This window comes from Scyliorhinus torazame, chromosome 19 (genome assembly GCF_047496885.1).
Source record: "Scyliorhinus torazame isolate Kashiwa2021f chromosome 19, sScyTor2.1, whole genome shotgun sequence".
Taxonomy (NCBI): Eukaryota; Metazoa; Chordata; class Chondrichthyes; order Carcharhiniformes; family Scyliorhinidae; genus Scyliorhinus; species Scyliorhinus torazame.
The window spans coordinates 103799108-103820119 of NC_092725.1; the positions used below are offsets into that span (position 1 = coordinate 103799108).

Genomic DNA, 21012 nt, shown 5'->3' on the forward strand with positions numbered 1-21012 from the left:
GGGGGGGGGGGGAAGGGGGGGGGGGGGGGTGCGCGCAGGGAGAACACTCCGACTCTTCTTCACGATTGTGCCGTGGAATCTTTTGCGTCCACTTGAGAAGGCAGGCAGGACCTTGCTTTAATGCCTCAACCAAAAGATGGCACCTTCAGCAGTGTGGCATGCCCCCAGTACTGTATTGTACTGCAGGTGTCAGCGTGGATTATGTACTCGAGCCCTGGAGTGGGGACGAAGCCACAATCCCCTGACTCCGAGGCAGGAGTAATTTCTCTGCTGCTTCCATCCGGCGTAAAGGTTAAGTCTCCTTGAGACACCCTATAAACTCTTAGCTATGGCCTCCCCTCTCAAAACCATCTGGGGGCCAGAGCAAGACCTCTGCTAAATAGGTGAGGGAGCCTACAAGGAAATCCTCTCCTGTTCCAGGCTCAGCTCTACTGTATTGTTTATATTTAAATAACAAAAGAAACACACTCAAGGAAGGCAAGATGACAAGCTTGCAAATTCTGCAGCTTGTTGACAGTTATCAGTGCTGCAGCTTTAGATAGCAAGTTTTACACTTGATGGTGTGCATCTGCAGGAAAAGGGGGTGTTACAGGGTTTGGTGGGCGGAGGAGGAGCGAATAGCGTGTAAAAGGCGAGGAGATGGGAAGGAAGAAACTGCACAGGGCACCACAAAGGGGAGACTGCAGAGGAACCCAGTCCTGTTTTATTTTTGAAAAAATAATTAAAATAAAACACAAGTTCTAAAGGGGACTGGAGACACTGGCGAAATGAGAATACAGTGGACCACGGGTTTCCCACTGATGTTGACGTTACTCGAGTTAACAGCATGCTTGCCTGGAAACTTGCTTGGGGACCAGGTAAGTGGGTATTTCACTTCAAGGAGGAGGCTGCCTGTTTGTTGCTCATTAGACCATGCTGCCTCAGTCAAAGTTCTGCAGCCACGTCCAGTCATTGCCACAACATGGTCCACAGCTGAAAGGGAATCAGCCACAGCAGGGTTCATTTTAAAGAACTGGGGGAGGGAGATGTGGGGTCATTTTATTTACAATTACGAGTATTAAAGGGCGGGATGGATTCAATGGTGAATTGGATATAATTGAAAAGGAATAATTTGCAGGGGTAAGGGAAAAGAGCGAGATTAAGTGAACAGTTCCTTCATAAGAGCCATTGGGCTGAATGACCTCCTATCATGCTATATAATTCTACAGTGGGTGGCACAGAAGCACAGTGGTTAGCACTGTTGTTTCACAGCTCCAAGGTCCCAGGTTTGATTCCCGGCTTGGGTCACTGTCTGTGTGGAGTCTGCACGTTCTCCCCGTGTTGGCGCTGGTTTCCTCCGGGTGCTCCGGTTTCCTCCCAGAAGTCCCGAAAGACGTGCTGTGAGGTAATTTGGACATTCTGAATTCTCCCTCAGGGTACCCGAATAGGTGCTAGATTAGGGGCTTTCACGGTAACTTCATGGCAGTATTAGTGTAAACCTACTTGTGATAATAAAGATTATTATTATATGTCAAGGTTCATTTCATTTAGTCCCATGTGGCACTGTATTTGTACAAGGGATGATGTTTATATTATAATTGTTCTACTTAACACTAATCAAAGTTGCATCCAATCTTTGAAAGCAGCTTAGCTTGTTGCTTTATACTTTAGTTTGGGGTGTGTCCAACACTCACGTATGGATAATAAGGTTTGGCGTAAAACACATTTGTGTAGCATGTATGCGTGTGTGTGATTGTGTGCGTGTGATTCTGTGTGCATGAATATCGGTGTTTGAACATATGTGTGTGTGAATGCATCTGTGTGGGCATGCATTACAAGCGAATGTGTGTGTGAGTATGTGTATGATTGTGTGTGTGTCTGTGAATGTAAGTGTATGTTTCAGTGTCTGTGAATGTAAGTGTATGTTTCAGCGTGTGTGAATGTTTGTGTGTGTGTGCATACATGTGCGTGTGCATGTGAATATGTGAGAGTGTGCATGTGTGAATGTGTGTGTGAGTTTGTGTGTGTGTTTGAATGTGTGAATGTGATTATTTGTATGAGTGTTTTTAGGTGTGTATGTGTGTGTGAGTGTGACTGTGTGAATGTGTGTGTATGTGTGTGCATGTGTTTGTTGTGATTGTGTGCATCTGTGTATGCGCGTCCATGTGTGTGTTTGTTGTGAATGTGTGTGTGCATGTGTGTGTGTCAGTGTGTATGTGTGGCTGTGTGTGCATGTGTATGTGAACATGACTGTGAATGTGTGTGTCAGTGTGTGTATCTGCGTGAGTATGTATGTGAGTGTGCCTGTGAATGTGTGTTTGTGTGTGTTTGTGTATGTGTCAGTGTGTATCTGTGTGTATGTGTTGTGTGTCAGTATGCGCCTGTGTGTGTCTGTATTTCAATGTGTGTCTGTGTGTATACCAGTGTGCGTCTGTGTGTATGTGTGTCTGCCTGTATATCAGTGTGCGTCTGTGTGTGTCAGTGTGTATGTGTGGCTGTGTGTGCATGTGTATGTGAACATGACTGTGAATGTGTATGTATCTGCATGAGTATGTATGTGAATGTGCCTGTGAATGTGTGTGTTTGTGTGTGTGTGTCAGTGTGTATCTGTGTGTATGTGTTTGTGTGTCAGTGTGCATCTGTGTGTGTCTGTCTGTATATCAGTGTGTGTCTGTGTGTATACCAGTATGTGCCTGTGTCTGTGTATATATCAGTGTGCGTGTGTGTGTGTCTGTGTGTATATCAGTTTGTGTCTGTGTGTATACCAGTGTGTGTCTGTGTGTATCAGTGTGTGTCTGTCTATATCAGGGTGCGTCTGTGTGTGTGTCAGTGTGGGACTGTGTGTATGTGTGTGCATGTCTGTCTGTATGTCAGTGTGTGTCTGTGTGTATACCAGTGTGTGTCTGTGTATATCAGTGTGTGTCTGTGTGTATCAGTGTGTGTCTGTGTGTATGTGTGTCTGTGTTATCAGTGTGTGTCTGTGTGTATCAGTATGTGTCTGTGTGTATCAGTGTGTGTCTGTGTGTATCAGTGTGTATCAGTGTGTGTCTGTGTGTATCAGTATGTGTCTGTGTGTATCAGTGTGTGTCTGTGTGTATCAGTGTCTGTATGTGTGTCTGTGTGTATCAGTATGTGTCTGTGTATCAGTGTGTGTCTGTGTGTATCAGTGTGTGTATGTGTGTCTGTGTGTGTCTGTGTGTATCAGTGTGTGTCTGTGTGTATCAGTGTGTGTATGTGTGTCTGTGTGTATCAGTGTGTGTCTGTGTGTATCAGTGTGTGTATCAGTGTATGTCTGTGTGTATCAGTGTGTGTCTGTGTGTATCAGTGTGTGTCTGTGTGTATCAGTGTGTGTATGTGTGCCTGTGGTGTATCAGTGTGTGTCTGTGTGTATCAGTGTGTGTATCAGTGTATGTCTGTGTGTATCAGTGTGTGTCTGTGTGTATCAGTGTGTGTGAGAGACTGCACCACAGCTATTTGCCAGTTCACAATCTGAGAGACAAAGATTGTGTCCCTTTAATGCGGACACTATTTCCACCTTTGTATGTCTTCAGCCCAGAAGAAATCGCTGCGACAGGAGAACTGTCGTCATGACCAAGACCCAGTGTCGCTCCTGCACCTTAAACAGCATGATGCAATGTCCAAATGGTTATAAGAAGATATCTAATGGTTCCGGCATCAAGGATTGCAGGTAAGCAGTGTCAAGCGAGAAAATAGTTTATATAGAAAACAGAAGAAAAAGTTGCTGTTAATTTTTGAGTTTCTTCTATTATTTTGGGAGTTGCAATGTTTCTTTTTGTTTATTTTTGCAAGGTATTACATTTCACTCCGCCTGTACTCCCTGGCAATTGCTGGCTGCCGGCATACTTGTACCAAGGAATTCCTGGAGGTTGAGTGCTGTGCTGGCTACTGGGGACCAAATTGCATTGGTAAGAAGCTGTTCATCACCAGCTCTGAAAATTTGATTGTACGAAGTCAATCCCTATGGTTTTAACATTTCGAGTTCCCACATGTTCCCACATGTGAAAGAATCGAGCAAGAAAGGGCACAGATTTAAAATCATGGTCAAAAGAAGCAAACGTGATTTGAGAAAAAATAACTTTCACACAGAGCGTGGTTAGGGTCTGGAATGCATTTCCTAAGTTGCGGAGGCAGGTTCAATCGAAGCATTCAAAATGGATTGTTACCTGGAAAGGGAGAAGGCGGGAGACTGGCACTCAGCTAATTTAGAATGCTATTGGAGACAAGAGGTGCTGAATGGCCTCCGTCTGCACTGTAACAATCTGTGAATCTGGGATAAGTGCAATTGAAATAAAGTAATTTCATAAGGGATATTCTTGTCAAGAATGAGGACCAAGGTATTAATTCCACCCACAGGGTCGTGATACTTTCATTCTCTAATCAATATGCAAGCCTTTTAACTTGATTCACATTCTTTAATGATAAGCCTTTGTGATCATATTCGCCATGTACTTCTTATCACCTTTAATTTCTCAAGAACAACTGTGATGTATCTAGTCAATGTTATGTCTTTCTTACCTTCCCTTGGAACTCATATACATTCTACATAAGGGTTAGCTTTGCCTCAGTGATCGCACTCACCTCTGAGTATAGATTCAAGTCTCACACTAGATACTTGAGCATATAATCTCATCTGGCACATCAGTGCCAAGCTGAGGGAATGCTGCATTGCCAGAGGGGCCTTTGAGATGAGATGTTAAACTGGGAGGAATTATGATCACTTCATGACTGTCAGAGCTTGCAATGTGAAAATTGGCTTCTACCATAAAGTGAATGCACTCCTAAAGTACTTTTATACGCTGTAAAGCACTTTTGGACATCCTGAGGTAATGAAATTCAAGTTTGTTCTTTCCTCTTTAGTTTAATCCTTCCTGAAGGCCATTAATAAATACTGTGAACAGGAAAGCTCCTAGCCTGAACTACTTTCAGGATCACTGTCCAGTTAGAATAAGTATCACAGATCTCCATTCTCTGTTTACTATTGAACCAAATTATCAAACCAATTTAATATTCTGCTTTATTCCGAGAGCTTTTTAGTCTCAAGAAAAATCTTAGCAGGTGCGTCCTGCAAATATATACATACGATCTCTACCATACCCCACCCACCAGCTTGGTTACATACTCAAAAGATTCCAAAAAGCTCTTAGATCTCTTTTAAATTCAAATGATTGCCTCTACGGTCGCCTAACACTCTTGAATTACTTCCCTTATATCAAATTTAGCAATATTTAAATCTAAATTCTATCATTGTTGTGCTGGGTTTGTTCTTTATAATTTAATATTGAGCCCCGAAAAAGCAGAAACTGTTAAGAACTGCACCCCAGGTCAGTCATTTTCGGTAAAGGGAGCAAGGGCTTAACAGTTTGAGTGCAATGTAGGAGATGAATGAGGCCGGTTATCACTGCTACCTCACAGCGCTGAGGACCTGGGTTCGATCTCGGCCCCAGTTCACTCTCTGTGTGGAGTTTGCACATTCTCTCCATGTCTGCGAGGGTCTCACCCCCACAACCCAAAGATGTGCAGGCTAGGTGGATTGGCCACGCTAAATTGCCCCTTAATTGGAAAACAATAATTGGATACTCTAAATTTATTAATAAAAAGGAGGTGAATGAGACTCTATGAATCTCACCAAAATGAAGACAGGAGGATGAAAATGAACCGGGAATAGTCAAGCACCTTCATATTAGAGAAAGGTGCAGCGACACTGGAGAGGGAGCAATAAAGATGTACTGGAAACTTACCACATTTAAGAGGTTATACCTATCAGGAAAGGTTGAACAGACTGGGGTTCTTTTCTTCAAAAAGGTGAAGAAAATGTTCTTCAATAGACTAACATATGTTTCTGCTCGTGGGAGATGGGAGAGTGACTAAAACTAGGAAAATAAATGTGAGATAATCACTGATAAATCCAATGAGGAATTCGGGAGAAACGGCCTTAACCGGGGAGTGGTTAGAATATGGAACTCGCGACCATGAGGGTTTAAGGGGAAGCTAGATAAATACATAAGGCACAGAAAGGAACAGAATCACGTGTCGATGGGGGTGAGAAATGTTCATTCTCCAAATGCAGGGATCAGGAACATACTGTCCCACATCCCTTATGCAGAAGGTTACAATGTCATTGCAAGTAGGAGTTGAGGAATCTGTCCCTTTATGCACTGTGGCAGACTAGTGCTGCTCCATAGGGTGGAGCACAAACTCCATGTTGACCCTCCCCACTGCAATACCGAGGGAGTGCGCCACTCTCTGAAATGCCATGTCTCAGATGAGGGGCGTCATTCTCCGACCCCCCCGCCGGGTTGGAGAATCGCCGGGGGCTGCCGTGAATCCCGCCCCCGCCAGTTGCCGAAGTCTCCGGCACCGGATATTCGGCGGGGGCGGGAATCGGGCCGCACCGGTTGGCGGGCCCCCCCGCTCGATTCTCCGGGCCGGATGGGCCGAAGTCCCGCCGATAAATTGCCTATCCCGCCGGCGTGGATTAAACCAGCTTTTGAACGGCGGGACAAGGCGGCGTGGGCGGGCTCCGGGGTCCTGGGGAGGGCGCAGGCCGATCTGGCCCCGGGGGGTGCCCCCACGGTGGCCTGGCCCGCGATCGGGGCCCACCGATCCGCGGGCGGGCCTGTGCCGTGGGGGCACTCTTTCCCTTCCGCCTCCGCTACGGTCTCCACCATGGCGGAGGCGGAAAGAGACTCCCTCCACTGCGCATGCGTGGGAAACTGTCAGCGGCCGCTGACGCTCCCGCGCATGCGCCGCCCGGGGATGTCATTTCCGCGCCAGCTGGGGGGGGCAACAAAGGCCGTTTCCGCCAGCTGGCGGGGCGAAAATTCCTCCGGCGTCGGCCTAGCCCCTCAATGTTGGGGCTCGGCCCCCAAAGATGCGGAGCATTCCGCACCTTTGGGGCGGCGCGATGCCCATCTGATTGGCGCCGTTTTGGGCGCCAGTCGGCGGACATCGCGCCGTTTTGGGAGAATTTCGCCCGAGATGTCTGTTCTTTCAGGTGGAAGTAAACAATCCCACCGCATTACTTCAAGGAAAGATAGGGAAGCTCTCCCCGGGGTCCTGGCCAATACTTATCCCTCAACCAACACCACAAAGACAGCTATAACATCATAATTTATCATAGAATTTACAGTGCAGAAGGAGGCCATTCGGCCCATAGAGTCTGCACCGGCTCTTGGAAAGAACACCCTACCCAAGGTCCACACCTCCACCCTATCCCCACAACCCAGTAACCCCCCCCCCCCAACACTTAAGGGCAATTTTGGACACAAAGGGCAATTTATCATAGCCAGTCCACCTAACCTGCACATCTTTGGACTGTGGGAGGAAACCGGAGCACCCGGAGGAAACCCACACACACACGGGGAGGATGTGCAGACAGTGACCCAAGCCGGAATCGAACCTGGGACCCTGGAGCTGTGATGCAATTGTGCTATCCACAATGCTACCGTGCTGCCCTTCAATAATTATCCTGTTGCTGTGCATAAATTGGCTGTTTCCCTGAATTGCATCAGTGACTACACATCAAAAGTACATCATTGGTTGTAAAGCACTTTAGGACGAACAGAGATCATGAAAGGTACTGTATAATTGCAAATTTGTTCTTTATTTGTTCATACACAGGGAGCTGGTGAGTCCTGGGCGAGCATTTTCAAACAGAATCTCACAATATAGTTGCATCAATAATTCACTTTGTGGCTTAAACTGAGACTTGGGAGAGCATATAGAGAATTCTGTCTTCCTGACTTTAACCTTGTTATCCCGTGAGCTATACTTGATGTTTCCTTATTGATAAGAGCACCCATTAATCCTATAGTTAGGTTATGCCTTCTAAGGATTTTAAACATCCTGCCTTTAGGAAACAGTTGTGATGATTACAAGGAAAAGAGTCGAGGGGCACGGGATGAACAGTTGCTGACTTGGCACAACTGACCTGAGGAAGTCTCAGAAATCTCTGTTCACAATGCTGGTGATTATTGTTAATGAATAGTAGCTAATTAAAGAGTGTGCAGCAGTTCTAATAGACATCTGTAAAGTACTGAATCAAAATGCAATTTTGTGGTATATTAAAAAAAATATTTGGTTACAGTGGTAGAAGCAGACAAAGAACAGATAGGGTTTAGATTTAAATACTCCAGCTCTAATCCTGTGGGTAGTGGATCATAGGATATACGGAGAGTGCGAGAGTTTTTCTTGCCAAGGGCAGCAACAGCATATCGAGTCAAGATACATGGGTGGGCATCGCTGTCCAGCCCATTATTTATTGCCCATCCCAAATTGCTCTCAAGAAGGTGTTGGTGAGCCACTTTCTTGGACCGCTGCAGTCCATGTTGTCATGATATTCAAACACACATCACAACAGTTGGGGCAGCACGGTAGCATTGTGGATAGCACAATTGCTTCACAGCTCTAGGGTCCCAGGTTCGATTCCGGCTTGGGTCACTGTCTGTGAGGAGTCTGCACATCCTCCCCGTGTGTGCGTGGGTTTCCTCCGGGTGCTCCGGTTTCCTCCCACAGTCCAAAGATGTGCAGGTTAGGTGGATTGGCCATGATAAATTGCCCATAGTGTCCAAAATTGCCCTTAGTGTTGGATGGGGTTACTGGGTTATGGGGATAGAGTGGAGGTGTGTGTTTGGGTAGGGTGCTCGTTCCAAGAGCTGGTGCAGACTCGATGGGCCGAATGGCCTCCTTCTTCACTGTAAATTCTATGAAAACACACACATCATGATAGACAGACCAACAGACCAATTAGCACACATAACACGACAGCCAATCACAGACAAGAGCAGACACAGTATAAGACAAGAAACACGACACCTCCTGGTCAGTCCATCTGGAGACAGGACAAGGCCAGGACCTCATTAACAAAACACTCATACAGTCACCACGTGCTGAGTACCAAGTCAGATGTGTAAATAACTAGTTGGAATAAAACTGCGTTGTACCAATCGCAACCGGGTTGGTTCGTCTGTACCTCAGAGCACCCAACACCACATGGTACCAGTGAGTGAATAGATACTTACCGGCAAATCTGCCACCCTGAGCCATGGACACCCACAACAAACCGCAGCCGTTGCAAGTCGCTGGGAACCTGGGCACCAATTGGAAGCTCTTCAAGCAGCGATTCGAACTGTTCATGCGAGCCAACGAAAAACAGGGCGCCTCGGACGAAACAAAGATTGCCATGCTCCTCACTACCGCAGGTCAGCACGCCATCGATGTATACAACTCCTTGGTGTTCGCGGAAGGCGAGAACAAATCTAAATATGACACGGTCCTCCTCAAGCTCGACCAGCACTTCAACGTTGAGGTCAATGAAAGCTTTGAGAGGTATATCTTTCAGCAGCGCCTACATGGTAAGAATGAGCTCTTTCAGTCCTTCCTGACGCACCTCCGCATACTCGCGCAGTCCTGCGGTTACGGCACCACCTCAGAGTCCATGATCCGGGACCAGATTGTTTTTGGCGTTGCCTCCAGTGGCCTACGCCAGCAGCTTCTAAAAATAAAAGGCCTGACCTTAGCATCTGCAGTTGAAGCCTGTGTCCTGCATGAAAATGCGACCAGCCGCAATGCCCAATTTCAGGCGACCGAATCGGCAAGCCAGGCTGCCCACGAGGCCGAACGCATCCAGGCAATCGAGTTTCTCACAGCCCGCGGCCCGGACGAGGGCGGCCGTTTCACGCGCTTTTTGAGGCCTCCCGCGTTTGTGCGCGCCAAAACCTACGGCAACACTGAGGGACGCACTGCGCAGGCGCACCCGACGCAAGACCGAACTGCGCATGCGCAGTGGCGTAACGAACGCCATGACGTCATGACGTGCGGCAACTGTGGAGCTGCACATTTAAAAGGGCAATGTCCTGCAAAAAACCCGACAATGCCTACGCTGTGGCAAGATGGGCCACTACGCTGCCTACGGTCAAGCGGCTCAACCTGTGGATCTTCCACATCTCCGACAACCTCGCAGACACGTGCGGACCATCCAGCCTCCACATCACGACATCCAAACCGACGACACAGATGACCAAGACGCCTTCCGGGTTGCGGTCATTGATGTGAACCGGGTCAACACCATCAATCCGGCCGATGAATGGAGTGCCACGCTTACGGTCAACCGATCGCCGATCACTTTCCGCCTGGACACTGGCGCCTCCGCCAACCTCATAGCATGGTCAGCATTCTATGCCATGAAGGTCAGACCACCAATCCAGCCATCCCGGTGCAAGATGGTCGACTACAACGGGAACGTTATCCGGGCCATGGGATCCTGCCAGCTCCAGGTGACACACAAAACACACACGGCCACACTCTCGTTCGAGATAGTTGGCTCATCTAAGGACTCCCTGCTGGGCGCACAGGCATGCAAGGCTCTCCACCTTGTGCAACAAATTCTCTCTCTCTCTCCAGACGGCACGTCTGACTTCCCGGATGCAGAGTTCAATGCACAGCTCCAATCGCTCCTCGCCCACAACCAGGAGGCATTCGAAGGCATGGGAACACTGCCATACACCTACCGAATTCGCCTCAAACCGGACACCATCCCGGTCGTTCACGCACCTCGCAGGGTTCCTGCGCCACTTAAAGACCGCCTCAAGTTGCAGCTGCAGGATCTCCAGGACCAAGGGGTCCTATCCAGGGTCACGGAGCCCACGCCATGGGTCAGCTCCATGGTGTGTGTCAAGAAGCCCTCTGGCGAGCTCCGCATCTGTATAAACCCCAAAGACCTCAATAATAACATTATGCGGGAACATTATCCCATACCCAAACGGGAGGAGATCACCAGTGAAATAGCCCAAGCGAAGATATTCACGAAACTGGATGCTTCTAAAGGATTTTGGCAGCTGTAGGTACACCCACTGTGCTGTTAGGAGGATGTTCCAGGATTTTCACCCAGCAACAGTGAAGGAATGGTGAAGATAATGGGCGGGATTCTCCCCTACCCGGCGGGGCGTGGGGTCCCAGCGGGATGGAGTGGCGTGAACCACTCCGGCATCGGGCCGCCCCAAAGGTGCAGATTTCTCCGCACCTTTAGGGGCTAGGCCCGCGCCGGAGTGGTTGGCGTCCCACCGGCTGGCGCGGAAGGCCTTTGGCGCCATGCCAGCCGGGGCCGAAGGGACTCCATCGGCTGGCGGAAGTCCGCTCATGCGCAAGAGCGCCAGCGGTTGCTGACGTCATCCCCTTGCATGCGCAGGTGGGGGGTCACCTCGGCGTCGGCCATCGCCTGAAAGAGTGCCCCCACGGCACAGGCCCGCCCGCGGATCGCTGGGCCCCGATCGCGGGTCAGGCCACTGTGGGGGCACCCCCGGGGCCAGATCGCCCCGCCCACCCCCCAGGACCCCGGAGCCCGCACGCGGCGCCTGGTCCCACCGATAAGGGAGGTGGTTTAATTCACGCCGGCGGGACTGGCATTACAGCAGCGGGACTTCGGCCCATCGCAGGCCGGAGAACCGCCGGGGAGGGCCCGCTGACCGGCGCGGCACGATTCCCGTCCCCGCCGAATCTCCGGTGCCGGGATTCACGCCGCCCCCCTGGCGATTCTCCGACCCGGCGGGGGAATCGGAGAATCCCGCCCAATATCTTTGAATAACTGGGCAGAGTTGAGAGGCTGAACACAGCTGCACAGCTCTGTAGTTATGATGCGTTCAAGCTTTCTCTCTATGTATATATGCACATGTGCCATTAACATTTTATAACAGCCAAAAACCAATATAATCTTCCTTGAGGTACGGTTCCCAATTTCTGAAGGCGACTGGTTACTACTTTAAAAAGATTACAATTCAATATTAAAAGCATTTTGCAATCTGTTACTTATTCACATTTAATCTAATGTTAGTTTCTTTATAATGCAATTAAAAGTTCTTCCGATGTTGGGACTCCATGTTGGGATTGTATTCCACAAACAACAGCAGCTCTCATTCAATTCAATCCAGCAGTTATGGTTATCTTAGAATTTACACTGCAGAAGGAGGCCATTCGGCCCATCAAGTCTACACCAGTCCTTGAAACAGCACCCTACCTAAACCCACACCTCCACCCTATCCCTGTAACCCCACCTAACCTTTGGACACTAAGGGGAAATTTAGTATGCCCAATCATAGAACATTACAGCGCAGTACAGGCCCTTCGGCCCTCGATGTTGTGCCGACCTGTGAAACCACTCTAAAGCCCATCTACACTATTCCCTTATCATCCATATGTCTATCCAATGACCATTTGAATGCCCTTAATGTTGGCAAGTCCACTACTGTTGCAGGCAGGGCATTCCACGCCCTTACTACTCTCTGAGTAAAGAACCTACCTCTGACATCTGTCTTATATCTATCTCCCCTCAATTTAAAGCTATGTCCCCTCGTGCTAGACATCACCATCCGAGGAAAAAGGCTCTCACTGTCCACCCTATCTAATCCTCTGATCATCTTGTATGCCTCAATTAAGTCACCTCTTAACCTTCTTCTCTCTAACGAAAACAGCCTCAAGTCCCTCAGCCTTCCCTCATAAGATCTTCCCTCCATACCAGGCAACATTCTGGTAAATCTCCTCTGCACCCTTCCCAATGCTTCAACATCCTTCCTATAATGCGGCGACCAGAATTGCACGCAATACTCCAAATGCAGCCGCACCAGAGTTTTGTACAGCTGCAACATGACCTCATGGCTCCGAAACTCAATCCCTCTACCAATAAAAGCTAACACACCGTACGCCTTCTTAACAACCCTCTCAACCTGGGTGGCAACTTTCAAGGATCTATGTACATGGACAACGAGATCTCTCTACTCATCCACACTGCCAAGAATCTTACCATTAGCCCAGTACTCTGTCTTCCTGTTATTCTCCTAATGTTGGTGTCAGGAGGTCCCAGTGCAAGAGTTAGCACCATTGGCTGTCAGGGCTCAGACTGCCCCTGTCCCCCAGCTGACATCCAAAAACATGTGTTACAGAGGAACTCAATAGATGAGGGTAATCGTCACTTATTCCTCTAGAGTTCAGTGAAGCTGCAATATTACCAGTTGGGTGCTGCCATGGAATCATTGAATCCCTACAATGCAGAAGGAGGCCATTCGGCCCATCGAGTCACCACTGACCCTTTGAAAGACCCCCTACGTAGGCTCAATCTCCAATCCTATTGGTGCAACCCACCCTAAGGGGCAATTTAGCATGGTCAATCCACCTAATCCGCACATCTCTGGACTGTGAGAGGAAACCGGAGCACATGGAGGTAAACCATGCAGACACGGGGAGAAAGTGCAATCTCCACACAGTCACCCAAGGCTGGAATCAAACCCGGGTCCCTGCCGCTGTAAGGCAGTAGTGCTAACTACTGTGCCACCACGCTGCCATCCAAAAGGAATTTCTCCCAGCTGAGTCATAATTGGGTTGGGGTCTGAACAATGGGAGTGAAATTGCTCAGGCTAATAACCTCACCAAATTTAACTTTGTGATTGGACTAAATTTCCCAGTGAAATTATTGAAAGGAGGCAATCTTCCGATCTGAGTGGAGTACCTTTTCAATTCATTCTTGGGGTGCTGTCTTCAAGTCATTTGGTAGGATTCCCTGGCTGTTCCGGCGACTCCCCACCACGGGTTCCCTGACGGCAGAGGGTGCAAACAACGGGAAACCTGTTGACAGCGCCGGCCAATTGGTGGGATGCCTCCGCAGCCACAAAACACGTCGGGGGCCGGCGGGGGTAGATATCCCGCCCATTGTGTGTTTTCCTGCCTCTCGTCTCCTATGAGAAGGTAGGTGGCCTTCATTTTCAACCATCCTAGTCCAAATAGGTTTTCCCATTGTGCTGGTCGGTAGGGAGCTCCCGGATTTTGACCAAGCGCCGATTTAGGTGAGATGATATGCTTCCAAGTCGGAGGGCTGTGCGACTTGGAGGAGAACCTGAAGGCGGAGCATTCCCAGGCACCTTCTGTCCCTGTACTTCTGGGTGGCGGAGGTGTGGGTTCTAGGAGTTGCTCTCAAAGGTGACTTGCTGCTGTGCAACTTGATGACAAAGTCAATTGTAAGATTGGAAAGGGTTCAAAAGTTAATACATTAATGTTTTCTGGAACTATCAACAACATTTACCAATAACCCTGACCCCACCATTTAAATCAATTAAAATAAGTGTGCTGTCTAAGCAGCCAGTATTGGTATTTCAGTTATTGGAGCAGGTTTCCTTCCTCTCGGCAGAAAGCCCTGACTTGCAGTGTGCTTTCAGGGTGATGACAACACAATTCATTCGCGTCACCACCTCTATTCATTGAGCGCTATCTAATGTTTCCTTAATGATAAGAATGTCCACGAGGACTCACAATGAGTTAAATCATTAAAAAAAAACCAGAACTGTTGAGTTATTACTTTTTGGTTCAGCAGTGAAACCAGGCAAGGAGAGAGAGAAAGAAAGAAAGAAACCCAAGACACGGGAAGAGTGCAAACTCCACACAGACAGTCGCCAAAGGGGCGTTAGGCCCCTTTAATATTTTAACGAGAGAGCGGGGTTGCTAATGCCTCATAAAGGATCCCTTTACAATGAGCCCCATTCTACTCAGGATTGTTCAGTGGCTTTTTTAACATTGACCTTCCTGGGCAGGCAGAAGAACCAAGCAATCTCCCGGAGACTCTCAGTTCTCGCCATTACACCCTCTCCTCCACACTAAGCTCACTACCCCCAAACATTTTATTAAATTCTTTCACAGTTGGGATGTGGGCGCATTGGCTAGGCCAATATTTATTGCCCTTGAGACGGTGGTGGTGAGTTGCCTTCTTGAACCGCTGCAGTCCAGGTGGCGTAGGCACACCCACAGCGCTGTTAGAGAGGGTTTTGACCCAGTGACAGTGAAGGAACGGCAATGTATTTCCAAGTAAGGATGGTGAGTAACTTGGGTGGAAACTTGCAGGTGGTGGAGTTCCCATGATTCTGCTGCACGTGTCCTCTAGGTCACAGGTTTGGAAGGTGCTGTCAGAAGAGCCTTGGTTTCTTACTGCAGCGAATCTAGTAGCTGGTACACACTGCTGCCACTATGTGTCGGTGGTGGAGAGGGTTAACAGCACCACAAACCCACCTTGAAAATGTAGGTGAGGCCTGAGGCCTACGCCCTGGTGCTATTTGGGCCTCTTGTTCCACGTGTGCCGTATCTCCACAACATCATGGGCGTCATTCTCCGACCCCCCGCTGGGTCAGAGAATGGCCGTTGGCCGCCGTGAATCCCGCCCCCGCCGAAGTCTCCGGTACCGGAGATTGGGCGGGGGCGGGAATCCGGCCGCGCCGGTTGGCGGGACCCCCCCGCTCAATTCTCCGGCCCGGATGGGCCGAAGTCCCGCCTAGAAATTGCCTGTCCCGCCGGCGTAAATCAAAGCTGGTATTTACCGGCGGGACCAGGCGGCGTGGGCGGGCTCCGGGGTCCTGGGGGGGGGCGCGGGGCGATCTGGCCCCGGGGGGTGCCCCCACGGTGGCCTGGCCCGCGATCGGCGCCCACCAATCCGCGGGCGGGCCTGTGCCGTGGGGGCACTCTTTCCCTTCCGCCTCCGCTACGGTCTCCACCATGGCGGAGGCGGAAGAGACTCCCTCCACTGCGCATGTGCGGGAAACTGTCGGCGGCCGCCGACGCTCCCGCGCATGCGCCGCATTTCCGCGCCAGCTGGCGGGGCAACAAACGCCATTTCCGCCAGCTGGAGGGTCGGAAATCCCTCCGGCGCCGACCTAGCCCCTCAATGTTGGGGCTCGGCCCCCAAAGATGCAGAGCATTCTGCACCTTTGGGCCGGCGCGATGCCCGTCTTATTGGTGCCGTTTTTGGCGCCAGTCGGTGGACATCGCGCCGTTGGGAAAAATTTTGCCCCATGTCTGAGCTCAAAAGCAAGTCTCTGACTAATTCCTACCCCATGCTCTTTAAATTCACATTCCAATAATTTGACACTTTTCTCTCGCTGATACTAATTAACAGCTCTTAGTGTTCTAGATTGGGCTCTTGTGGTAGGCTATATTAGGGGTATTGCGGTACCTATGTGGGATGTACCTTATACTGTAGTATGATTGGTAGAACCTGCCTACTGGTTCCGCCCAGCAGGCGGAGCATAAGAGTCTGTGTTTCACCCACAGCAGTCATTCTGTACCGGAGCTGCTGGGATAACTACTTGTTCATTAAAGCCTTCAATTGGACTACAATCTCGCTTCAGTAGTGATTGATCGTGCATCAGCTCTTTAACCAACAATGCGTACGATGCTGAAAACCCTTTTTAAAAGCCCCAACTCATTAAATCTGAACAGCAATATGGGGCATTGAACTCCATTAAAGAGGCTATATCAATTCAGGTTGTTGAGTGAGAAATAGAACCGAGTTGTCTGGAGTTCTCGGAGTCAAATCGCCTGAGCTCTGGAGATCAGGAGAACCTGTGGGAATAGGGTTAACTGGGTAATGCAGGTTGTACTGCCCCTACTGTAAGGCACCAGGCTACTGCACTGATGAAAGAGCCTCACTATACACAGACCGGCTAATACAAAGACTAAAGAAGTGATGATTGCGACATTTTTTTGGAAAGTTCAAGCAATACCGTGTTTCTTATCTGTGACTAAACATGAGAACAGGAATGACTGGGAGGCCTTACAATGGGTGAAGCCTTTGTGGGGAAGTGGTAAATCACTGATAAGGAGCTTTCTGAAGTGTTGAGTCAAGGAGAAAGATTCTTCCTCTCAACAGGAATGTTGAAAGTAATGACATGAAAGGGGCCAAGAGCACAGAGCGAATAAATTAGAAAACATCCAACAGGGACATAAACTTGTCAGCCTATTGCATTGTCGGGTTCCCTGGGTCTCAATAGCGATGGGTACTGGAGAGAAAACAGATTAATTCATTTTAAGAAGGATTGTCTCAACACTGTCAGACCTCTTTTAACAGATAGCTTTATCTAAGATTCACTGCTTGTCTATTCCATGTGAAATCCTTCAAGTGAGCACTGAACTTAAAAATGTTATCATCTAACAACAACCTGCCGCAAACATGCAGCAAATTAATTTGATAAAATGTCCAAAGGGACTTTACAAAGGTGTGATTGGAATAAGGGGCGGGATTCTCCTATCCCGCGGCAGAGTGTCCACGCCGTCATAAACGCCGTCGCGTTTTACGAAGGCGTGAACGGGCCACTCCCAGGGCTAATTCTGGCCCCAGGGGGGGCCAGCACGGTGCTGGAGTGGTTCGCGCTGCTCCAGCTGCCGATTCCGGAGTGAACTCTGTGCCGCGGGATCCGCGCATGCGCAGTGGCCTCCTTCAACACGCCGGCCCCAAAGCAACATAGCGCAGGACTACAGGGGCCGGCGCGTAGGAAAGGAGGCCCCGCAGCCACAGAGGCCGGTCCGCCGATCGGTGGACCTCGACCGTGGACCAGGCCACATCGGAGGCCCCCCCACCCGACCCTTCAACGCCACGGTCCCGCCGGCTCAGAGCAGGTTAGAACGGAGCCGGCGGGACTCGGCTTTTTTCTTAAGGCCGCTCGGCCCATCCGGGTCGGAGAATCGGCGGCCAGGCCGCGTAGAGCGGCCCGCGACCAGCGGTGCGCCTCCAACGCCGGTGCCAATGTGCCGGCGTCGGGGTGGTGTGGCCCGTTCGCGGGGATTCTCTGGCCCGACCCAGGGCTGGGAGAATCCCGCCCAAGATGCACTTTGATCCAATGAAGAAGGTATAAGGAAAGGTGACCAAAAGCTTGGTCAAAAAGGTGGGATATAAAGGTTTGATGCAATGTCACTGGACTCCGGAGACCCTGACTAATACTTTGGGGACATGGGTTCAAATCCCACCATAGCAGCTGGTGGAGTTTAAATTCAATTAATAAATTTGGAATATTAAGCTGGTCTCAGTCATGGCGACCATGAAATTATTCACCCATTGTTGCAAAAACCCATCTGGTTTACTGATGTCTGGCCTGCAGATGTGACTCCAGATCCACAGCAATGTGCCCTGTGAAATAACTGGTCACTCAGTGCAAAGGCAGTTAGGGCTGGGCAAAAAGTGCTGGCCTTGCCAAGGATGCTCACATGCCATGAAAGATTAAAAAAAGAAGGTCTGAAAGAAAGAGGCAGAGGTAGAAGGTTTTTGGCAGAGGTTATGGAATGCACATCCATTCATCCGCACATCAGGGTGGCTTAGTGGCACAGTGGTTAGCACTGCTGCCTCATAGTGCCAGGGACCCGGGTTCGATTCCGGTCTTGCGTGACTGTGTGGAGTTTGCACGTTCTCCGTGCGTCTGCGTGGGTTTCCTCCGGGTGCTCCGGTTTCCTCCCACAGTCCAAGGATGTGCAGGTTAGGTAGATTGGCCATACTAAACTGCCCCTTAGCGTCCAAAGGTGTGCAGGTTAGGTGGGGTTACGGGGATAGGGTGGGAGAATGCTCTTTTGGAGGCTCGGTGCCAACTCGATGGGCTGAACGGCCTCCTTCTGCATGGTATGTATTGTATGGTTCTATCTGTATTATTTTGGTGAAGTTGCTGCGAAAATACCAGAAGAATGAAGTGAATTTCCCTAAAACCTATGCAAGAAAGAGAAAAATAAAGAAAGAATTGCAACGTTTTGAAGCTTCCAGAAGAACGTGAGGATATGGGGCATCATTCTCCGACCCCCCAGCGGGTCGGAGAATGGCCGTTGGCCGCCGTGAATCCCGCCCCCGCCGGTTGCCGAAGTCTCCGGTACCGGATATTCGGCTGGGGTGGGAATCGGGCCGCGCCGGTTGGCGGGCCCCCCCGCTCGAGTCTCCGGCCCGGATGGGCTGAAGTCCGGCCAAGAAATTGCCTGTCCCGCCGGCGTAAATTAGAGTACCTGTTTACCAGCGGGACAAGGCGGCGTGGGCGGGCTCCGGGGTCCTGGGGGGGGGCGCGGGGCGATCTGGCCCCGGGAGGTGCCCCCACGGTGGCCTGGCCCGCGATCGGGGCCCACCAATCCGCGGGCGGGCCTGTGCCGTGGGGGCAGTCTTTCCCTTCCGCCTCTGCCATGGTCTCCACCATGGCGGAGGCGGAAGAGACTCTCCCCACTGCGCATGCGCGGGAAACTGTCAGCGGCCGCTGACGCTCCCGCGCATGCGCCGCCCCGACATGTCATTTCCACGCCAGCTGGCGGGGCAACAAACGCCGTTTCTGCCAGCTGGCGGGGCGGAAATCCCTCCGCCGCCGGCCTAGCCCCTCAATGTTGGGGCTCGGCCCCCAAAGATGCGGAGCATTCCGCACCTTTGGGGCGGCGCGATGCCCGTCTGATTGGCGCCGTTTTGGGCGCCAGTCGGCGGACATCGCGCCGTTTGGGGAGAATTTCGCCCAAGAATGCAAATCGACAGTGCAATCTGCGCATGTTCGACAGAACCCTACTCATATTATAGCAATTAATGTTCTAAATTATTGTTCTACCCAGAGTTTCAATCATTTATCCGATGCTAATTATGCTTTCAATGACATGCAGCCTGTCCCACTTCAAGCTGCATAAACCTGTAGCGGGGGGTATCCAAAACTAGGGGCCATAAATTTAAGACAGTCACTAATAATTCCAACAGAGAATCTAGGAGAAAAACACTTTACCCAGAGAGCGGTGAAAATGTGGAACTTGCTCCCACAAGGAGTGGCTGAGGTGAGTTAGATTGATATGTTCAGTGACAGCCAAGGTGCAGTTAGTTAGTTAGTACGCAGGTTCACCATCAAAATCAGCCATGATCTCATCGGATGGGGGAGCAGGCTCAAAGGGCCAAATGGCATACTCCAGCTCCAAACTCCTAGCTCTAGTCCCATGAGTACACAAGGGAGAAAGGAATAGAATGTTCGGAGGTTCGGATGTGATGAAGGGGGCGGGGATGCTCGTGTGGAATATAAATACCAGCATGGACTTGTTGAGCTGACTTGCCTGTTTCTGTGTAATTCTGTGATATTTGACTGATATAATTACAGAATGTCCAGGAGGAGCTGTGTCCCCTTGCAGCAACAGAGGAGATTGCTTCGATGGTATGGGTGGGAACGGAGTGTGTAACTGTACGGTAGGTTGGAACCTTAACTGAAGTATGTGTTACATTTCATGTTCCACTATTATTTATATGTTAAGGGGCCACTGCTGATACCAGGCTCATCTGCTGGCATTGTTAGTCACGCACCCAGTTAGTCTTCATTATATTGAAGAGGGTGAGGTAGATGGAGGGGATTGCTTTTTTAAAATAAGTTTAGACAACCCAACTCTTTTTTTCCAATTAAGGGGCAATTTAGCGTGGCCAATCCCCCTACCCTGCACATCTTTGGGTTGTGGGGGTGAGACCCACGCAGACACGCGGAGAATGTGCAAACTCCACACGGACAGTGACCCAGGGTCCGGATCGAACCCGGGTCCTCAGCGCCGTGAGGCAGCAGTGCTAACCACTACAGCACCGGGCCGCCCCCTGATGGAGGGAATTATAAACAGAGATGGACTGACTGGAGAAAACTGATCTTCCCCCAGGATTTCCGTGGACCTTCTGGTTGGAGGAGACTGCAGGACAGCCCAATACACAGACGCTCATCCAATGTGATGGGGCGGGATTCTCCGACCCCCTGCCGGGTTGGAGAATCGCCGGGGGCTGGCGTGATACCTGCGATGGAGTGGAGACCGCTCTCCAGGCCTGAATCTCATAATCTTTGTGCTCAGGGAACCAGGAGGTCGACGATGGAAAGGTGCAGGAACATTGGCCCCTCTTGAAGTCAGGATCCCAGACAGGAACTGTTTATATGGTTTTCATAACGTTGTCAGATTAGAAACAATATTGCCATAGTTCTGGATTCTGCATTACGGTAAGGATATGGAGGAATTGCTGAAGCTGTGAAAGAAAAGGTTTTCAAGTATTGTAGAGAGTTGGCAGGTAACACCTTTTGAACAGGCTGTGATTCTAATCTACAGAAAAGAGGCTGAAAGGTGATCTGATAGAGTTCTTTAAAATTAGGGGAGGGTTTGATAGGATCAATATAAAGAAGATGCTCCTATTTCTGGGGGAGTTTAAAACTTGGAGCCATAAATATAAAATAGTGATGAATAAATCCAACAGGA

General features: G+C 50.0%; 1 protein-coding gene across 1 annotated transcript in view; it reads left to right on the forward strand.

Moving 5' to 3' along the window:
- Positions 1–714: 714 nt before the first annotated feature.
- Positions 715–21012, forward strand: part of LOC140396386 (stabilin-2-like) — a 246525-nt gene continuing 226227 nt past the window's right edge. The window contains exons 1-4 of the mRNA XM_072484967.1: positions 715–857; positions 3531–3667; positions 3790–3905; positions 19893–19978. Of these exons, the coding sequence (XP_072341068.1) occupies positions 768–857; positions 3531–3667; positions 3790–3905; positions 19893–19978 (429 nt within the window). The 5' untranslated portion in view covers positions 715–767. The remainder of the gene's footprint in view (positions 858–3530; positions 3668–3789; positions 3906–19892; positions 19979–21012) is intronic.